The 19,544-nt window shown below is 41.5% G+C and overlaps 2 protein-coding genes across 8 annotated transcripts in view; one reads left to right on the top strand and one right to left on the bottom strand.

Moving 5' to 3' along the window:
• The window catches only part of DIS3 (DIS3 exosome endoribonuclease and 3'-5' exoribonuclease), a 32,757-nt gene extending 29,237 nt beyond the window's left edge, over window positions 1-3,520 (bottom strand). For 2 of the 3 annotated variants that reach the window (XM_077812301.1, XM_077812293.1), the window contains exon 1: window positions 2,139-2,282. In XM_077812301.1, coding sequence (XP_077668427.1) covers window positions 2,139-2,151 — 13 coding nt within the window. In that variant the 5' untranslated portion in view covers window positions 2,152-2,282. Of the gene's footprint in view, window positions 1-2,138; window positions 2,297-3,233 lie in introns of those variants that run through there. The other variant, XM_077812284.1, reaches the window with a different exon arrangement.
• Window positions 3,521-3,714: 194 nt separating this feature from the next.
• The window catches only part of PIBF1 (progesterone immunomodulatory binding factor 1), a 168,978-nt gene continuing 153,148 nt past the window's right edge, over window positions 3,715-19,544 (top strand). For 2 of the 5 annotated variants that reach the window (XM_077812313.1, XM_077812350.1), the window contains exons 1-5: window positions 3,715-3,817; window positions 5,205-5,507; window positions 8,018-8,118; window positions 11,076-11,274; window positions 16,506-16,625. In XM_077812313.1, the coding sequence (XP_077668439.1) occupies window positions 5,256-5,507; window positions 8,018-8,118; window positions 11,076-11,274; window positions 16,506-16,625 (672 nt within the window). In that variant the 5' untranslated portion in view covers window positions 3,715-3,817; window positions 5,205-5,255. The other 3 variants (XM_077812323.1, XM_077812331.1, XM_077812340.1) reach the window with 3 other exon arrangements.

Below are 19,544 nucleotides of genomic sequence, written 5' to 3' on the forward strand. Positions count from 1 at the left end.
GCTTCCAATGAAGTCAATGTTCCCTTCAACATAATAACTCCACCTTCATGAGAGGCGCAGTGCATATATCAACGTAGTTAGGGCAACACAGCCTCTGTGTAGATGCTGCATTATTTACATCAGTTGTTGTCTGTCAACCCCAAGCCGGGCTGACAGCAGAGTCATCCCCCCAGCACTGAGACCCAGAGCCCCACTACTGCCTCCTAGTGAGGGATCTGGGGGTGGAGAGGGAAGGAGAGCAGAACCTAAGCCACTGCTCGGGCTTGGGCTCTTCTCCCCCACACCCCAATCCCTCACTGGAAGGTGGCAGCTGTGCTTCTGGCTGTCAGCCCTGGCAGCTGGACTCCCCCCCGCAGCAACAGCCCCAGCTGTGAGCCTGAAAGGCTCAGTTTCACAGCTGGGAACCTACCAGCAATGAAACAGACATTCTTGTCAGGTTCACAGCTGCTACTATTTCACATTTTGGCTCCGGTTGTCAGCCCTGTAGCCCGGGGATTCCAGCAATGAGCCCCACATGGCGCTGACAGCTTGGGCTGTCAGACCTGGTATGGGGGCTCATAGAGCCCCCACCGGCTGACAGCCAAAGCTGAAAAGTGAAATAATAGCAGCCGTGAACCTGACAAGAATGTCAATTTCATTGCTAATAGTTCCCTGCTGTGAAACTGAGCCCTGTATGGGTTCACAGCTCTGTCAGTCCCTGGGCTGTGGGGTAGGATCACAGTTGTGAGCCCAGTGCCTGGCTGACAGCTCCAGCTGTCAGCACAGGGGCTGGGGGGCTGCAGCTATGAGCCCAGTGCCCAGCTGACAGTTGCGGGGGGCTGTGAGCCCCATGATTACAGCTGAGGCTGTCAGCCCAGGGCTGCTGGGCTCCAGTGTCAGTGTCCCACAATGCCCCACTTCTGGTGTGGACGCGCACTACAGACATGAGGAGCAAGAGTGGACATGAATCACCACTTCAATTACTGCGGTGGCTGTAAGTGGACTTAAGTCAACTTAATTTTGTAGTGTAGACAATCCTTCAGAAAAGTTAGGGGCCTGATCCAAAGCCTACTGAAGTCAAAGAGAGTGTCCTTCTACTGATTTCAATGAGTTTTGGATCAAACCCTAGATGACTGAGGCTAATGACAATTTAAGTTAATATATTGTCTTTTATCCAGACTGATATCATGATGTTCACTTGTGCAGTTTGCATTTCACTAATGTGCAAAGTGATCACCACAAGAGTGAAATGTGGTAACTATTTAACAGAACACATCAACAATAACACAAGAGTTACAAATCTTGCATACTTCCTGGCATTAGCAAACCACCAAAGTAGGCCTTCACAAGTTCTCCAATGATTTAACAATGCACAATTGTCCAGATGCATTAGTGTGTGTGGTAGAGTGAAGGTTTGCCTTCCTTTGAGAAATCTACTAAAAGCCACTGCTGGAGATAGGATACTACTAGACGGACCAGAGATCTGTTCCAGCAGCAATTTCCACACCAACAAACCAATACATGCTTGTGATTAAGAAAAAATAGCAAAGAAATTAAATTCTGGTTCAAGTTGCTAATACATTTTAAATCATGTGTCTTTTGCAACAATACTGAAAAATTTAGGTTTGGGATAGGTGCAGAAGTGAGTCAGAGCAGCAGGTGAAAGTGGTTTGGGGCAGGTAGCTACACCCTATCTCCAGTAAAACAAAAGCAACTATAACACAGGAGAATCATGCATGAAGCTTTTCACACAGTAAACCAGACTAAGGGACCAATCCAATTGCCAAGAGACCAATTCATGTAATTATTGACAAAAAATGCATGCAAACCGTTAGCTTCATTAGTTCCTAAATTAAAAAGTTATTTTTTCTGAATGCAAAATCATTTTCCAGTGCATGTGGATATTTTGAGGTAAATGTATTTTGAAGTGTCTGAAGGCATTTGATTTTCAGGCATATTCCTTTTCAAGTACCTGCAATTGTCTCACAACTAGCCACCCTAAAAGTGCATCATTTCATGTCTGTTGATGAAACTTCAAAGCACTTGAATTTTACTACTACAGTTGTCATATTATCATCATTACAGCAAAAATCTCAGTTGTCTCCCGGTTACCTATGTGGTACATTCTGAAGTTTGCTGTACCCTAAGTTATACCTTACCGATGATGTTCATTAGTGAAGGAATAGAAATGTTTTTCAGGATTGGCAATCACATCTCTAATTCGCTTGTACACTGGTGCACTCCGTTTCCTCACTTCTTGTAAAACTGTCTGAAGCACAATTACATTTGTAATAACAGGATCTTCAAGTATATCAATCTGTGAAACAAAAAAGAATCCAAGTTATTGTTTATTTATAACTCATAACAGAGATTCAAGTTTCAGAGTAGGAGCCGTGTTAGTCTGTATTCGCAAAAAGAAAAGGAGTACTTGTGGCACCTTAGAGACTAACCAATTTATTTGAGCATAAGCTTTCGTGAGCTATAGCTCACTTCATCAGATGCATTCAGTGGAAGTGTTTACCTGATCCTGACACATGATTGCCAGAAGATAAAATGAATGATGAGATGCCCAGACCTGCCTCACCCTGGCGGCTGGGGAGCAGACGGTGGAAATTCTAGCCCCTAAGGAGCTGTCCCCATACCCTGCCCGGAGACCTTGGGTGGGATTTTCAAAAGCTGTCAGCCATGAATTTGATTAGGTGGAGAGAGCAGATTCACTTCAGCTCCCAGCAGTGGCAGCCCTGACCCCCCAACAGTATCATCAAGGAAGCCAAATTCAGCATTGGCCCGAAGGACAGGGAATCCCAAGGGCAATGGCGCTGGTGCTGCCACTCTCTTGATTTGATTGCATGTCTCACAACATTTGGTGTTTTTCTTTAAGTCCCAGCTCCTGGAGACAAGCGATTACAAGGGAAGCTGGGCTCAGATTTCAGAAAGAGGAGGTTTATATCCCCGGGGCTGTGGGGAAATGCTTGAAACCGCGGCCAGAAAGCACGGCAAAGCAGACACTGCCAGGCCGACAAAGAGAAAACCGCATTTATGAGGTTTAAGCCTCCTGACGTTTGACCGGATCTCGGATTGCTGGAGGCCTGACCAGCGAATCCTGAGAGAAGACGGGTGAGGGATCCTGTCTCCAATATCCCGGGACCCACACGGCTACGGCTACGCCGCACAGAACGATGCTGACTCCTGCGTGAGTCCCAAGCCCCACGCGCACAGCTCCCTCACCCTCGGGAGTGGGCGGGGGTTGGTACCTGGTGCAGCAGGACGTTGGTGTCCGGCAGCAAGTAGTGCGGAGCGGGGCAGAGGCTGCTGGCGGCACCGCTGGGCTGGGCCTCGAGGCGGGGCTCCCCGGGCTGCTGCCCGCACTGCTCACAGGCGGCCGCCCCGCACGCGATGTCCTCGCGCAGGTAGTGCTCGCGCACCACTTTCATCACCGCACCCGCCCGCGTCCGCTTCAGGAACGTGCGCGAGGTCAACATCCTGCCCGCAGTAGCGCCGGCCAGTACCCCAGGGAAGAACCAGCACCAGGCGAGAGGCTCCCGGCAAGCAACTCGACCCTGCCGGAACCGGAACGGCAGGCGGAACCGGAGACTACAGCTCCCAGCATGCACTGCGGCCCGCGCCGGAAACACTTCGCATGCCCGTTGTGCTGTTTGGGCCGTTGGGATGGAAGGGGATTGCGGGTCCCAGCATGCATTGCGACTAGAGCGGGTCGGTTGGCGCTGCTCCCTTCGTTCTTTGGTTTTAGCGCGAGTGCTGTTGTCTTGGTGACGGCAGCTAACAGCCCCGCCCTTTCCGGGGTGAAGCCTGAGCTGTTGGTCGGTAGTTGCCGGAGGTGAGTCCGGCTGCAGGGGCCTCTCCCGCCTAGCCGGGCAGTGCACGGGGCAGGGCTGCAGTGAGGGTCGCCTCCCGAAACGTACCGGCCTGCGCCGCGGGGATCCGCCCCGGCGGCTCTCACGGGGCAGCCTCGTTTTGCCGCTCGCCCCGGTAATGGTTCGTGCGGGGCTATACGCAGATATGTAATAACACGTTCAAACACGCCAGCCCCTCGCTGCGCGCAGGCCTTTGGGCGGCTCGGGGCCGGTAGGCGATGTGCCCGGGGTCATTCAGGAGGGAAGCCCGAGTGGGGTGCGGGATGGCGCAGGCCGGGCTCCACTGGTGTTCATTGCGACCAGGAGCCACTCCTGCCCTAGGGCGACTTCCAGCCCTCCTGCTGTGCCCCTGCCCCCGTGGTCAGGCCTCTCCACCGCCCCTCAGTCTGAGGGATGGTGGCTTGGTACTCCCCACTTCTGTGTTTAAACAGGCTGTTTATTAGGGATGAAGGGGCAGGGCACGGGCTGTGGTGGAGAGCGAGCTCGGCTTTGTGGATGCAAGGAAGACTAAAGTAAGGGTCCGACTGGAGCATCCCCACTGCAGGTGCAAGGCACCATTCTTTGACCTTCCTTTCCTAACATAAACACAGGGTCAAGTGTTATGATCCCCCCCAAAAAACAAACAAACAAACAAACCCCAAAACGTTGTATGGGATGCACAGTTATCTTCTGGGGAGAGGCTGAGAGAGAGAACAAAACACATTTGATAGATGTGTGGTCAGTTTGCTTCAGGCACGACTGGGAGGCATTCAGATAGTATGCTAGAGAGGATGGTATAAGAACTGATATGGATTAGAAAGTTATGTATGGAAGCTTAAGGAATCTTTCCCATGTCATTTAAGTTTGCTGCATGAATAATAAGTATGTCCCTCATTTGGATCTCTGCCATATATTATGTTCCATGCCTCTGGGAAAGAGGGAGATTGAATGAGAGAAATGTGGGAGAGACTGAACCAAAAACCCATAGTGTCTTTTTGCAATGCTGCATAGGCAGTGCAAAGCATGTGATTAATGAGGGGGTCAGGCACTATGCTGAGACTGAGCAAGGTGAAATCCCACTGTGACAATCCATATGTAGCTCATTCTAGCACTGGTGACACCACCCATTGGTAATGATGAGCCTAGAATGTCCTTCTGGAGAGAAGGCCATTGCTGTTGTGGAAGGTAGAAAGCCCCAGAAACAGAGTTCTGGGGAAAGATTTTATTTTACAGCATCCTACAAACATCTCTTACAGGTGAAAGGATAGGCCAAACGTTGAGCAGGAAATCTAAAGTGTTGGTTAATAGTTTTTCATAATCTTTTAATACCTTTTCTTTTAATTGTTCTGACTTTTGCATTTCACTCTACAGGGTGCTCAGATCAAATCATAACCATAAAAACCTCTTCAAATAGAAAGAAAAATGTCACGGAAGGGCTCCAAGGAAACCAAGAAAGCAAATATCTCCAGCTCCCTGGAGTCTGAAGATATTAGTTTAGAGACTACAGTACCAACAGATGACATTTCCTCTTCTGAAGAGAGAGAAGGTACCACCAAAATCACTAGGCAACTGATTGAGCGGAAGGAATTGCTTCATAATCTACAATTGCTGAAAATAGAGTTATCTCAGAAAAACTTAATGATTGACAACTTGAAAGTGGAATATCTGACCAAAGTAAGGAAGTATGTGATTGTGTATATGTGTGCCCTATTCCACAACAACTGCTTAAGTCTAGAAAAGTACTTTAAATACTACCTCATTCACGGTTCTTGAATAATTTCAATATACAAGTCAACTTCAGTTGCTCTAACTGAAATCAGGTGAAAGGTACAGAGGTGAAAATGTGAGCTTTCTTATGCAATGTGCTTCAGCCCTGTAGAAAATTTCTAGGCCTACGAGTTCACTTTCATTCTTGACTTAATACTTCTTAGCACTTTCAGAGTTGTCAAGGTTCCTTCCCCACTCTGAACTCTAGGGTACAGATGTGGGGACCTGCATGAAAAACCCCCTAAGCTTATTTTTACCATCTTAGGTTAAAACTTCCCCAGGGTACAAACTATTTTACCTTTTGTCCCTGGATCTTACTACTGCCACCACCAAGCGTCTAACAAAAATAACAGGGAAAGAGCCTACTTGGAAACCTCTTTCCCCCCAAATCCCCCCAAGCCCTGCACCCCCTTTCCTTGGGAAGGCTTGCTAAAAATCCTCACCAATTTGCATAGGTGAACACAGACCCAAACCCTTGGATCTTAAGAACAATGAAAAAGCAATCAGGTTCTTAAAAGAGAATTTTAATGAAAGAAAAAGTAAATGAATCACCTCTGTAAAATCAGGATGGTAAATACCTTACAGGGTGATCAGATTCAAAACATAGAGAATCCCTCTAGGCAAAACCTTAAGTTACAAAAAGACACAAAAGCAGGAATATACATTCCGTTCAGCACAACTTATTTTATCAGCCATTTAAACAAAACCGAATCTAACGTATATCTAACTAGATTGCTTATTAACTCTTTACAGGAGTTCTGACCTGCATTCCTGCTCTGGTCTGGGCAAAAGCAACACACAGACAGAGAGAGCCCTTTGTCCCCCCCCCCTCCAGCTTTGAAAGTATCTTGTCTCCTCATTGGTCATTTTGGTCAGGTACCAGCGAGGTTATCTTAGCTTCTTAACCCTTTACAGGTGAAAGGGTTTTTCCTCTAGCCAAGAGGGATTTAAAGGTGTTTACCTTCCCTTTATATTTATGACAAGAGTACTGTACAGACTTCAATTTTCCATAATATTCCTGTAGGGTAGGTACCAAAATATCTTCCCTGTTTTTTATAGAAGGTAAAAGATGGGAAAATTGAGACATGAAGGAATTATTTGACTTCCCGAGGATATATCTTTAGTACAAACAGAGCTGGGGTTAGAACTTAGGAATTCTTGTGACAATACTTTTAGTCTTTTTTCAGAGTAGCAGCCATGTTAGTCTATATCCGCAAAAAGAAAAGGAGTACTTGTGGCACCTTAGAGACTAACAAATGTATTTGAGCATAAGCTTTCGTGAGCTACAGCTCACTTCATCGGATGCATCTGATGAAGTGAGCTGTAGCTCACGAAAGCTTATGCTCAAATACATTTGTTAGTCTCTAAGGTGCCTCAAGTACTCCTTTTCTTTTTACTTTAGTCTTGTGCTTATTACAAGTCTAAACCAAAGAAAATACTAGTGCCCAGGCACTCTTACCATTCAAAGTCAAGAATTCTTTGTCAGACTCTCAAAACACACAGACACACACTACAGAGGGCTATCACATGCATTTACTACAAAAGAATAAAAAATGTAAGGGAGTTAAGGGATCACCAGCCTGAAAAGGTTGAGAAACACTGAATAGTAGACTTTTGAGTGGTGGTCAAATGGGAAAGCTTGTCTGTGGAAATGTGGACTGACTTCGAAGCGAGAGATTCTATATCTTGTCCCATCTCATTTAAAAGAAGTATGGTGAGGGAAGCTTAGGTAGGGGGAAGTGCAATAATGTCTTACTACAGTAGTGTATAGTTTTATTATTGTTACCTTTATCCTAGACCTTGTCTACACTTACAGCGGTGCAGCTGCACTTGTACAAGTGTGCCACTGTAGCAGTTAATGAAGATGCTACCTATGCTGATGGGAGAGCTTCTCCACCTTTCCGTGAGACAGTAGGTGTGTCGATGAGAGAAGCCCTGTCTATGAAGAGAGTTTCGTCAGTATAGCTGCATCACTCAAGGGTGTGGATTTTCCACATCCCTGAGCAACTGTAGTTATACCGACATAAGTTCATAGCGTAAACCAGGCTCAGTCTCTTCTGTTGATATCTGTTTATAACTTGCACTTGTCTGTAAGTTGAATTTAGGCCAAATCCTGCAATCGAATCTGAGCAAGTGGATGCCTCGGCCTTTGTGAATCCAATTATAGAATTGGAGCTTTACTTTGTAGGTACTTTGGGACAGGTATAATTTCTTTATTTCTTTTGGCAGGTGTCTAGAACATTTTTGGGTTTTCTTAAAACAATCAAAATAGCAGTCTCCTGACTAATTCAGACCTCTGCTATTTTTCTTAACTTTTTTAGTGGAAGGTAGTATAGGGTATTGCTTTTGTCAGAAAATGTTTCAGGAGAAGTTAGCAAGGTAAGTCATTTTTCTCTTTTCTCTTTAATTGCTTTTAGATTGAAGAGCTAGAAGAGAAGCTTAATGATACAATCCACCAGAAGCAGCTGTTATCTTTACGACTAGACAACCAGCTGGCATTACAGCAAGAAGATGCCAGGTACGAGAATAAACAAATCAACTTCAGCATTAATATGTACTATTGATCTAAATGCAGTGGTAGGAAATAAAACATGACGGGATGTAGGTTACTGGAAGAGCAGCTTTATTATAGGTTGTATAAACTTTCCATTCTAAACCGTCACTTAAAACTGCTAACTGTAACTTGCTGAAACTTTCACTACTAGCCCTGACTGAACCTAAATTGTACTTGAAACTTTAATATAAGTAAGAATCTCTGCTGTTTTGTGAATAAAGGGCTCGATTAGGAGTAATACTTTCCCCACTTAAAAAATAATACATTTACAACTCTTTTTTAATAAGTCTATATCCTGAATGGCTTGGGGAGATGGGAGGGAATGACAGTTTAGAAAACTCTCATTTCGCCCTGGAAGAGCCTTAATTGAGCAGAAGTGCTTCTAGTGTTTGGGTAAATATTGATTTTGACTTGAGTCTTCTGAAACATTACAATTGTCTAGAACCTAAAGCTAGATTTGGTAATGTGCTGTTGACAAAATACCTCATTAAGGAGTTCTGTTCTCACTTCTACTGACTGATCTTAAGAAGGATTGTGAAGTGTGGTATCTTATTTAGTGAAGTCTCTCAACACAGCAGGAGATACATAAACTCAAGCACAGAGAAGTTGTGAGTTTCTGCAAGTCTCTTTCTGTAGAAGATTTGATACTCCTGGTGGAATTCTGTGCCAAAAAAAATTAAAAAATTTGTGCACAATATTTTAAAATTCTGCATATTTTATTTGTCAAAATAACACAATATAATCACACCAGTCTCAATTGGTTTTGGTCATTTACTTCAAAATATCTGTCAGCAAGTATGTATGTAACAAAACAGAAAACAAAAACGATTCAGGAAATGTTTTTTGACAAATAGATTCCTACTAGGCATATTAATAGAGAACTCTTGAGTAATAATTCATTTAAACTAGAATACAGAATCATATTTTCTCACCGCTCAGAAACAGTGAAAAGGCTTGGAGAAGTCAAGGGTAACAGAAGAGCCGAGGGAGAGGGAAGTAGATTGCTGGGAAGGAACCTGGGTGTGAACTTGGAGGGTTGTTGGGTATGGGTGAGAGACGTATGGAACAGGTTTTTTGTGGTGTTGGGGAGGGATTGTTAGGAAGCTTTTCCCATGCATACCCTGGCTGATCCCTAGCCTCTCCCATTCAGTCAGGCACATCTGCCCGTGTCCCCATGTGTCTCTGTGCCCTCACCCAGCCCTATGTAGCCCTGCACCCCCTCCCCCAGTCCCCATGTGTGTCTGCACCTCCCTCCCCCCTGTGGCCTTGTGCCTCCACTCCCATTCTGCCCATGCTCCAGTCTGCCCTCCCCCACTAGCCCTTATGTGCCCCTGTCTGACACCCCCGCGCCCCCATAACCCGTTTCCTGACCTGGCCACAGGCTCTGTGAAGAAGGCAGGCTTTCTCTTCCTTATCTGGCTGTGAGCTGCCACTTTGTTCTATCACCACAGGCCCTCTGGTGGGTGAAAAGTGGAACTGCAGCAACATTTTGGCAGAAGCTTTTGTTGGTGCAAAAAATTTGAAATCTGCAGAGCTCATTAATTATGCACGTGTGCGGTAGCGCAGAATTCCGCAGGAGTAATTTGTGGCAGAACTGGTCTCAGACTTAAGAGCACAGTGGCTCTTGGAAAAATGTCTTCCAATTGTGTGCTTAGTTGTGCCATCTTATGCTTATCTAACTTTTGTCAAGTGCTCTGGTATCTGTACAGATGAAAAAGTGCTATGTACTGTACAAATTATTAGGGCCAGAGACCTAAAACAGCTGAGTGACTTTCTTCTACCCTCCTCTGTCTACTACCTTTATATCCTGCCCATCAATAACTTATGCTTATCTTTCTTCAGAACATATCCCTTTTGTGGACTAGGCCTGCTTTGGTGAACCTCAAAAAATATATTGGATCAAGATTTATCCTGAAACCTTGTACACCAACCCAATTAAAACTTTTTGGGTGCTTGTTTAAAAAACAAAACAGGGTAGTTCCCCTTCTTTCCCCCCACCCCCAAATAAAACCCTTCCTGAAAGAACAGTTTAGATTGAAAGTGTTTTTCAACGGAGTTCAACCAGTATACAAAAGAAGTAGGCTTTCTTTACAACAATTGTGGATCTACAAAAACATAAACAAACAAACTCTTTCAATGTTCAGATGTTTGGAAGTGAGCAGTTAAGGGATTCAACCAGTTTACAATGCTGTATATGCCTTCATCACTCATGATCAACCTACCTAACTTTAGGTAGTAACATTTTAAAAAGTCTATTAGTAGCATATTAACATTTGTGGAGATCGGAGTTAAAGTTCCTTGTTTGAGTGTGATTTCTAAGAACCTTGATGAGTGCATTATGATGGCTGTACGTTGGAAGTGAGACGCAGTCTGTTGTGGAGGTTGTCTCTGTGAGTGTGATTATATTTGGATGATAAGGTGTGAACTGAAGTTGTTTGGGTGTTAATGTTGCTTTAACTAGAGTTGTCTTAGGCTTTGTCTGTACTGGAACTTCGTTGGCAAAACTTTTGTTGTTCAGGGGTATTTAACACCCTCCTTCCCAAATGACAAAAGTTTTACTGATGAAAAGTGCCAATGTGAACAGCGCTTTTTCCTGCCGACAAAGCTGCTGCTGCTCATGGGGAGTGGAAGTCTTTTTATCATTAGGAGAGATTTCTCCTGCTGACAAACGGCAGCTACACTGCGTGCCTTTTAGCAGAACGGCTGTGGTGGCACAGCCATGTCGCTGAAAGCGAGGTAATGTAGACAAATTCTAGTTAGCAGAGTGTTTTTTGGGGGTTTTTTTGGTAGGATTAAATTAATTGTGAACTCTTGTTCTCATCTGAAAATTAGGATAATAATTATTTGCCTAGCTCAAGTATTGTGAGGATTTATTGATACTTTAGACATGTTTATCATAATTTTCTGATACATTTACGTAGAAAACATCAAGAGCTAATGAAACAGGAAATGGAAACCATTTTAATGAGGCAAAAACAACTAGAAGAAACAAATCATCAGTTAAGGGAGCGAGCCGGAGATATCCGTCGCAGCTTGCGTGATTTGGAATTGACAGAAGATTATTATGAAAAACTGAAATCTCTCCCTGAAGATGAGCTTTCTATCCCTGAATATGTTTCTGTGAGTACTTTGTGTTCTGTATTGCTATTCTGTATTGCTATTCAAAATACAAATGATCATGGTTTAGTAACCTGTTTGTAAGGGTAATAATGAGTACCTTAATGCACTATTTCTGACTCACAGTGTACCTGTGAAGAAAGCAGGGAGAAGCCTTTAGAACTCAGGTTCTTTTATCACCACCCATAGGCCGCCTGCACTAGAAATGAGACTCCTATTGCTGGGCCTCTTCCTAATATAATTTAGTCATTAAAAGTGGCATTCAAACAGAAAGAAGAACCTTTTAAAACCCAGTCTTTAATGCCTAATAGGTTGAAAAGATGAGACCAAGAAGTGGATGAGATTTGTTTTACTTGCATGGTAGGCAGCAGGGAAGTTAAGTGGCAGAGGAAGGAACAGAGTGAGCATAAGAGTTTGAAACACACAGACTTCCTGGAACAACAATCCATGTTCTCGTTCAGTTATTCTGCCCTGTTAGAATCTAAACAGTGCAGAGATGAAGGATCTTTCCTTGGATCCATAAGAAAATAAGAACTGTGGAACTCTTTGCCAGGGGATGTTGTGAAGGCCAAAACTATAACAGGAGTCAAAAAAGAACTAGATAAGTTCCTGGAGGATAGGTCCATCAATGGCTGTTAGGCAAGATGGGCAGGGATGGAACATCATGTTCTGAGTGTCCCTAGCCTTTGTTTGCCAGAAGCTCGGAATGGATGACATGGGATGGATCTTTGATGATTGCCCATTCTGTTCATTCCCTCTGAAGCACCTGGCGTTGGCCATGGTCATAAGGCAGGATACTGGGCTAAATGGACCATTGGTCTGACCCAGTATGGCCATTCTTATATAGTCCTTAGTCTGTAAATTTTCTATACCAGGCTTACAGCAGAAAGTATCCTTTAAACAAGTTTATTCTATCTAGATTTTGAACTAAAGGGTATCACAAGTTTAATTTCTAGTATTTTATAGGTTAATATAGATAGCAGACATTAGCTCAGGGGTTCTCAAACTGATGGTCATTACCCCTCAGGGTTGCAAGGTGGTTACATGGGGGTCATGAGCTATCCGCTCCGTGGGGCTGACAGCTTCCATTAAATTTCCCCCCCACTCCCCCTGTTTTTAATGTATGAGGAGGGTCGTGCTTAAAGGCTTGCTGTGTGAAAGGGGTCACCAATACAAATAGTCTGAAAACTACTGCTTTAGCTAGTAAATTGAGTGTTTTGTTTTGGTTACTGTTCCCATTTTTTCCACAAGGTGGTGCTAAGTGATATTTTGCTGTGGCACAGAGCATGTAACTAACATTTTAAATGTAATTTGCAAATAGTTCTAAAAGAATTAAGGAACTTTACAATTATGTGCTCTCCTTACTACAGGTTCTACAGGTAAGGTAAGTCCCATTTATTCATGAGATTGCATGGAAGTTTCTAAAGTTTTATAAAGGTAACAGACACCTGTTGTGGATCAAGTACAGACAGGACAGAAGTACCAGCAAATCTGTATTTCCAGACACCTAATATCAACCAGGAGAAAAAAACCCCATAAACCTTAAATTACATTTTTCTTCTGCAAAGTGTCTATGTATAAATTACATCGGTGTCTCAAAAATTTGTGTGTACTGAGTATTATGTGCTTTAGTGACTAAAATATAAATTTTGCTATTCTTGTCATCTCTGCATACTTCTAAGAAGTTCCTTATGCGCAGTCAACAGAATTATTTCCTCACTTACACCCGTGAAATCCCATTGTCTTCAATGGGTTTGCACAGAACTTGAATAAACTAAGGAAAGAACTTTTCATGTAGAATTTTTATTATATGAACAGGGAAAAATGCAGTCTTAACTGATATCCCACAGCTCTTGACAGCTTGAATTTCTAGGACTGCAGCTAGCGAAACCATCTTTTTATTTGTAAAATGAGCAAATTTAATGTAAAAGGAACTGAAACACAGTAAATGTTTATCGTATTAGTGTTTTCAGAGACGAACTGAAGTTTAAGAGAATCTTGTAGTTTTTCCAACACAGAGAATAGCCTGGACATTCGAAGTTTTGTGTTGGCTTTCCCCTGCCCTTACCCTGCAAAATAAATTTTGAAAAGTATAAAATGCATCTAAATTTCTGTGCCAGGGACAATGAGAAACGTAGACTTTCAGCCCAGTGGTTAGTGTAGTCACACAGGGTGTGTGAGACAGCTGGTTCAAGCCCCCTCTGCCTGATGTGGAGAAGGAACATGAACAGTGTTCTGCCTCCTCTCACATGAGTGCCCTAATGACTGGGCTATGGAATATTCTGATGTAGTCTCTCCTGTTGAGCTGTTCCATTTTGGATAAATAAATAAATAGACAGTGGAGCAGAGGGACTAATCCTGAGTTTCCCACCTCCCGGGTGAGTGCCCTTCCTGCCAGGCTAGAGTCATTCTCACACTCTCAGCCGCAGTGATTAAGTAGTTTTATATACAGCGGAACAGTTTCAAGAGAAGCGATTGAGGGAGCCTCACATGAGAATATCCCATAACCCAGTGGTTAGGGCATTCACCTGAGCAGTGGCAGACTCCTGTTCAAATCCATTTTCCTTATCAGCATGGAAATAGCCTGAACTAGTAGACTCCCACATCCTGGGTGAGTACCCTAATCACTAGGCTAAAAGTTATGAGGGAGTGCCTCCTCCTCCTCTTCTTGCATATGGAGCGAGACTGCCTTTGAGCATGCATACTGGATTGAGTTCTGCATGCAAGGTAGGCATTCTTCGGCTTATCTTCCCCCAATTTGTGACTTGCTCTGGGGCTTAGGCAGCCAGCCACCTAAAGTGAGGCTGGAGTGTGCATGCCTAGAGGCAGAAACATTGGTACCTAGGGAAATTTAGGCACCAAACAAGTTTAGGCACCTGTGCGGTTAGGAGGCATTTGAGCAGGAATTTTGTGAATATCAGTAGCTGCCTAAGGCTTTGTCTACACTACGCAGCTTTTAGCGACATGGCTGTACAGCTACAGCCGTGCCGCTAAAAGGTGCGCAGTATAGCTGCTGATTGTCCAGCAGAGAGCTCTCCTGCTGACAAAAAACTTCCACCCCCAATGAGTGGCGGTAGCTTTGTTGGCAGGAGAGTGCTCCTGCCGACCAAGCGCTGTTCACACCGGCGCTTTTCCTCAACAAAACTTCTGTCTTTCTGAGGGGGTATTTTTTTAACATCTCTGAATGACAAAATTTTGTCGTTCACTTGCCAGTGTAGACAAAGCCTAAGTCTCAGATTTAGGTGCCAAAATGGCAGGTAATTGCCTGAGTTCCTTTTTGAATTTAGCCTTGTTTACCTTCACAAGGTAAAAGGAATAAAATAAATGTGACTTACTTGACCCAAGGAGGCCAGTTCTAGTCTGCAGCAGGTCTCTAGAATGGCTCTAATGACACTATGTGTACCATCACATGGAGGACTTAAAAAAAAAAAATACAGGCATGTCTTAATCCCCACTTCTTTGTTGATAATTAAATATAATTCTAAAGTTGGACTTATTTAAAAAAAAAAAAACTATTCACAGATCATATATAGTATGTATAATATAAAAAGAACTTCAGGACTTCAAAGGTGATAGATGAAATGATCTGTTTTAAAGCATTATAAATGAAAGGGAGGAATAAAGTTTGACTGAAGGTGGATAGTTAAATAACTGTGGTGCCAACCTGTGTGTGTGCTTGTACACGTATGGTGTGCCATTGCATTCCACCATTCTCTATATTTAATTCGTAGCTTTTCCAAACCACATACTTATGATCCCAGCAGTATTGATATAGAAAAACAGATTTATATATATATATAATGCACAGATTTGTGCATTTTTTAAAATATATTTTGTATGATTTTAACTTTTCATGTTTCTATATCTTTTAAAAAGGCCTATTTGACTTTGGCTAAAGCCCTTTCAGTAAGGGCTTTTAAAGCCTGCTATAAGAAAGCTTTGAAAATAAATTTTATAATGGGATCACTGGTAAGGCCATTCACCATAGAAACAGGTGTTTGTCAGAATACAAACTACACGGTGTAATTAATCTTGTATCTGTTATAAATGAGAAGCTGGAAAAAAATGGATCTCATTGTGATGATTGGAAGAATTACTCGTAAATGCTTGACAATGCTCATTCTAAAGTAGAGACCATTAGAATTCTTATTTCTTTTGAAGCTGAATTTCCCTTTTTCTTTCTTTTCTCAAATTTAAATAGATAAGCATCAACATTTTGGGAGTCAATATTTTACTTTGGAGCTCCTTTCAATAAACACCCCAGTGATTGGTCGTCGTCCTCTTTCTTTCTCTCTCTCTCACTTGCAGCAGAAGGAAATGGAGTGATAATTCATGTACCATCTGTGCATCTACAAAGTAGTGCTTTTAGCAGTGTTGGTGATTATGTGTGACTGACAGGGATTATGATTTTGCTCCTCATTGACTTCACCTGGCATGATGAATAAAAACGTTTCTGTTCAGAAGTGGTGGGGGGAGAAGGGGTAATGTTGATTTTAAACTTGGTGAGATAATTTTTAGAAGTATGAAGGAAATATGTGAGAATCATGAGCGACATCAACTGCTTTATGTTAGTTGCGTGTTTAATGGTTGAATGAACATAAAATGGAGTAAGAGAAGCTACTATTGTGGTACTCTAATCTGTTACATCTAATTAGTATGAATGCTTAGTGTGGAAAGAATAAAAACAAGGAACAAAAAATTGAGTCTGAAGAACTATTGAGTACAAACAGTGTCCGTGTCTACACTACCGGCTAAATCGGCACTGCTGCGATCAATGCAGCGGTGTTGATTTAGTGGGTCTGTGAACATACGCTAAGTCGATGGGAGAGTACTCTCCCGTTAAAGTCTGTACTCCACCTCCCCGAGAGGCGAAAGCTATGTCGACAAGAGAGTGTCTCACGTTGACATAGGTTGACTTACAGCGGTGTCTACACCGTGCTAAGTTACACAGACTTCAGTTACATAACTTATGTAACTGAAATAGCGTAACTTAGATTGACTTACAGCGTTACTGTAGATTAGCCCAGTGTAATAGAGTAGTACATGTAAAAAGATATGTAGTAAGTAGTGTATGTGTTAATTGAAAATATTAACTTTTTTGAAAAACAAATATGAGATTTTTAAGTTAGTGGCATAAAATGTTTCAATTGTTCTCTTACTAGAATTTATCTGCATTTTTTTTAATATCTGTATTTTTGAGGAGTGACAGTGCTTTCTTTTGCTTTCTTTTCTAGATTCGATTCTATGAAGTAGTCCAACCATTAAGAAAAGAAGTAAATGAACTACAGATGAAAAAAGACAGCTTATCAGAAGATTTAAGTTATTACAAGTCCCAGTTGAAGTGTGTGATGGAGGTTTGTATGCTTTAGTAACCCAGCTATGAAAATAAGTAATAAAATAACCCTGTTCTGTCAAATGAGTACATTTCCGTTCCAGTTACTTTTCAGATCAGGTAGGAGACTAGAGGTTTAATAGCGGGGCATTCATTTTTTTTTAATACTTGCAAAGCAATTGTTTTCTCACAATATTAATTTGCTTAATATTTGTACTAATAATGAAAATCTGTATCACTGTAATCGGGTGCATATTTAATAAAAATTTTTAAGTAGCAACCAAAACCTAATGGAAAACTTTGACAAATATTCTGTTTGGAAACACATCTGCTGGACTGTCACATTTACCTCTTTTTATTAATTTTTTAAATTTCCTTGGTTTTATTCTTTCCCTATTTTTATTTATTGCTAAAGATTTGAAAACAGGATTGCGGTGCTTTGATGTTCACCTGCTCTTGCTACTTGTTCCTTGACTGAAATAATAATCTTTATGGTATCAAACTGGACCCCATAGCAATTAATTGTGATGCCACAAATAAAAGACTGTGACTACAATTAAGGAGTAAGTTACTCAAATTTACTTTAAATCCTGTTGTCTTCCTTCTTGTAAAGAAGGGGAAGAGACACAAAAAAAGCAGAAATATCTTTTTTTTTTCCAAAGTATATTGAAACATTGGCTGCGCTCAATATCATAAAATTTCTTTTTAAAGAATACATCTAAGATTTACCCTGTTGTGCATAAAGCTGGAATTAAGATAATTGCATCGCTGTAGTTAAGGTTGCGACAACACATTTTCTTTTCCAAATCCTTGATAATAGTTGCTTAGGCTGACTCATTTTACCTTTTCCCCCTGAAACTTTTCATGGCTGGCTCAGCCTATAAATGTGTGTTTTGGGAAAATTAAAGCAGTGTCTGTTCTTGAGTTATCACAGTGTCTTATTTTATTTTATAAATGGACATTAAAAATGGCTTTTGTGCTGTAAATTATTAATTTTAAAATTTCAGCGATATAGATGTGAACCAGTGTTTTTTCTACCTTGTTTGAAGAAATTTGTATTTTAAATGACTCTAAAGAGATTTGAAAATAATAATGTATTGTGCATGCACAACATTTCTCTATCCCCTCTTACTTCACCTTCCCTCCCCTTCAAAAAAATGCAAGTGCCTGCTTTTCTCCTAAAGAACATCCATCACTGTGTACTTAATATAGTTACATTCAAATAATTATAGGTGTAGGTACTTAAATGTAGTAGCGTTTAAAACACCCTTGAGATAAGGGAGAGACTAAAACTTTTATAATGATATCCAATTAAGGACCTTACCCTGTGAAATGCTGAAGGCACTTATCTCACTTTTTTGACTTAATTCTATTTCTTTAGTGAATTTTTAACTTAAAATAAAGATGAAATAATGCCTTTTATGATCATTTGGTATTGCTTCCATAGTTTAACTTTCTCCTGTCTTTAGATACTATACCTATGCAAATGAAAAACGTCTCTTAAGGTTGTGCTGGCTGTAAAATATTTTCTCTCCTTCTAGTTTAACTAGGCACATTATAAACCAGCAGTTCAATCTTTGTTTAAATTAGGAGGAAATTTAACAGTTACGGAAATAGAAGTTAATTTAAGACATTTAATCTCAGTCATGATCTGTATGAATCGTACTGTTTCAGTTCAAGGCCTGGCTTGAACAGACACTCCCACTTATGGGGGCAAATTCAACGGTGAATTAAATTTTGCCATAAAGAGATAAGAAGGATAAAGTTAAAAGTTTAAGTTGCATCTCCCTGTTACTTGGTTTTTCCTTTCCTACATCCTTATACTCATTTTATGTGCAGTAAATGCCAGATTGGTACAGATTTCACAACCACTTGCTTTCTGACCACCTTAAATCTGACTTGAGTATACATCACCCATGAATTTGGAATTTTTACCCCTTCTCAGGTCTGAATTAAGAGTGATGGTTTTATGATGGAGACAAACGTTAGTTGGATAAGAGGTGGTGACAACCAAACTTGTTTTGTTTTGTGCTGGAATCCTAATTTGAAAGCTCTTCCTCAATATGTTAACCCATTCTGCTACTTAGAAATAAATTATCCCTTTTTTTTAATACAGTTAAAATTCTGAAAGGTAATCCAATGTCAGATGAATGCTTCTAAAAATGGGATATGTTACAATAACTGCAGTGATGTAAAAACAGACGTAATCAGTTTAAGCTTTATCATCTTTGACTTGTTTTCCCCTGACCACATGGTGGCAGCATCTCTCTATCTATTGACTGACCATCCCAGGGATTTGAAATCTATTGTTTTTCCTTTTATGCCAGTAATTAGAAAGCAGCATCCTGTCTATGTTGAATCAGAAATGTTGCATTTTACTGCCTGTACGCACATCACCATATTTAAATTGTAAGGCAGCTGGCTGGTGAGATTGAATACCAAATAAGTTAAATATTGACAGGACAAAAGATCAAACAGTGGAATGCCACAAGAAAAAGGATTTCCCCCTGAGCAACTCTGATATGGCTAGCTATAAATATTGAATGTTCTTAGGTTTGGTAGCTGTCTGTGAGTCAGGTTAGATAATCTGTAGCATGTATTCTGTATGCATGCTTTCTTATAAATGAAGCAAGTTCCACAAAAGCATATGAACCAAAATATAAAGGAGTAGGTGGCTTAATGAAGCTAGGGCTGACTTGCACTATCTGAATAATGGAAACATTTAAGATCTACATATTGAGCTTCAGGCAAGAAGTTTAAGATTAATTTAGTGATTTGCTGACTACCAGTGTGTTACTATATATTGTGTTCTAAAGGGCTAAGAAAAAACAAGATCAGGAAAAATGCAGAATGAATATTGACAAAAGGATTAAGAGGAATAAAGGCTCTTAGAAGTACCATTCAGGAAGTTATGCTTTAGGCAGACCAAGTTATTGGAGTG

The sequence above is a fragment of the Eretmochelys imbricata genome, chromosome 1 (assembly GCF_965152235.1).
Source record: "Eretmochelys imbricata isolate rEreImb1 chromosome 1, rEreImb1.hap1, whole genome shotgun sequence".
In the NCBI taxonomy this organism is placed as follows: Eukaryota; Metazoa; Chordata; order Testudines; family Cheloniidae; genus Eretmochelys; species Eretmochelys imbricata.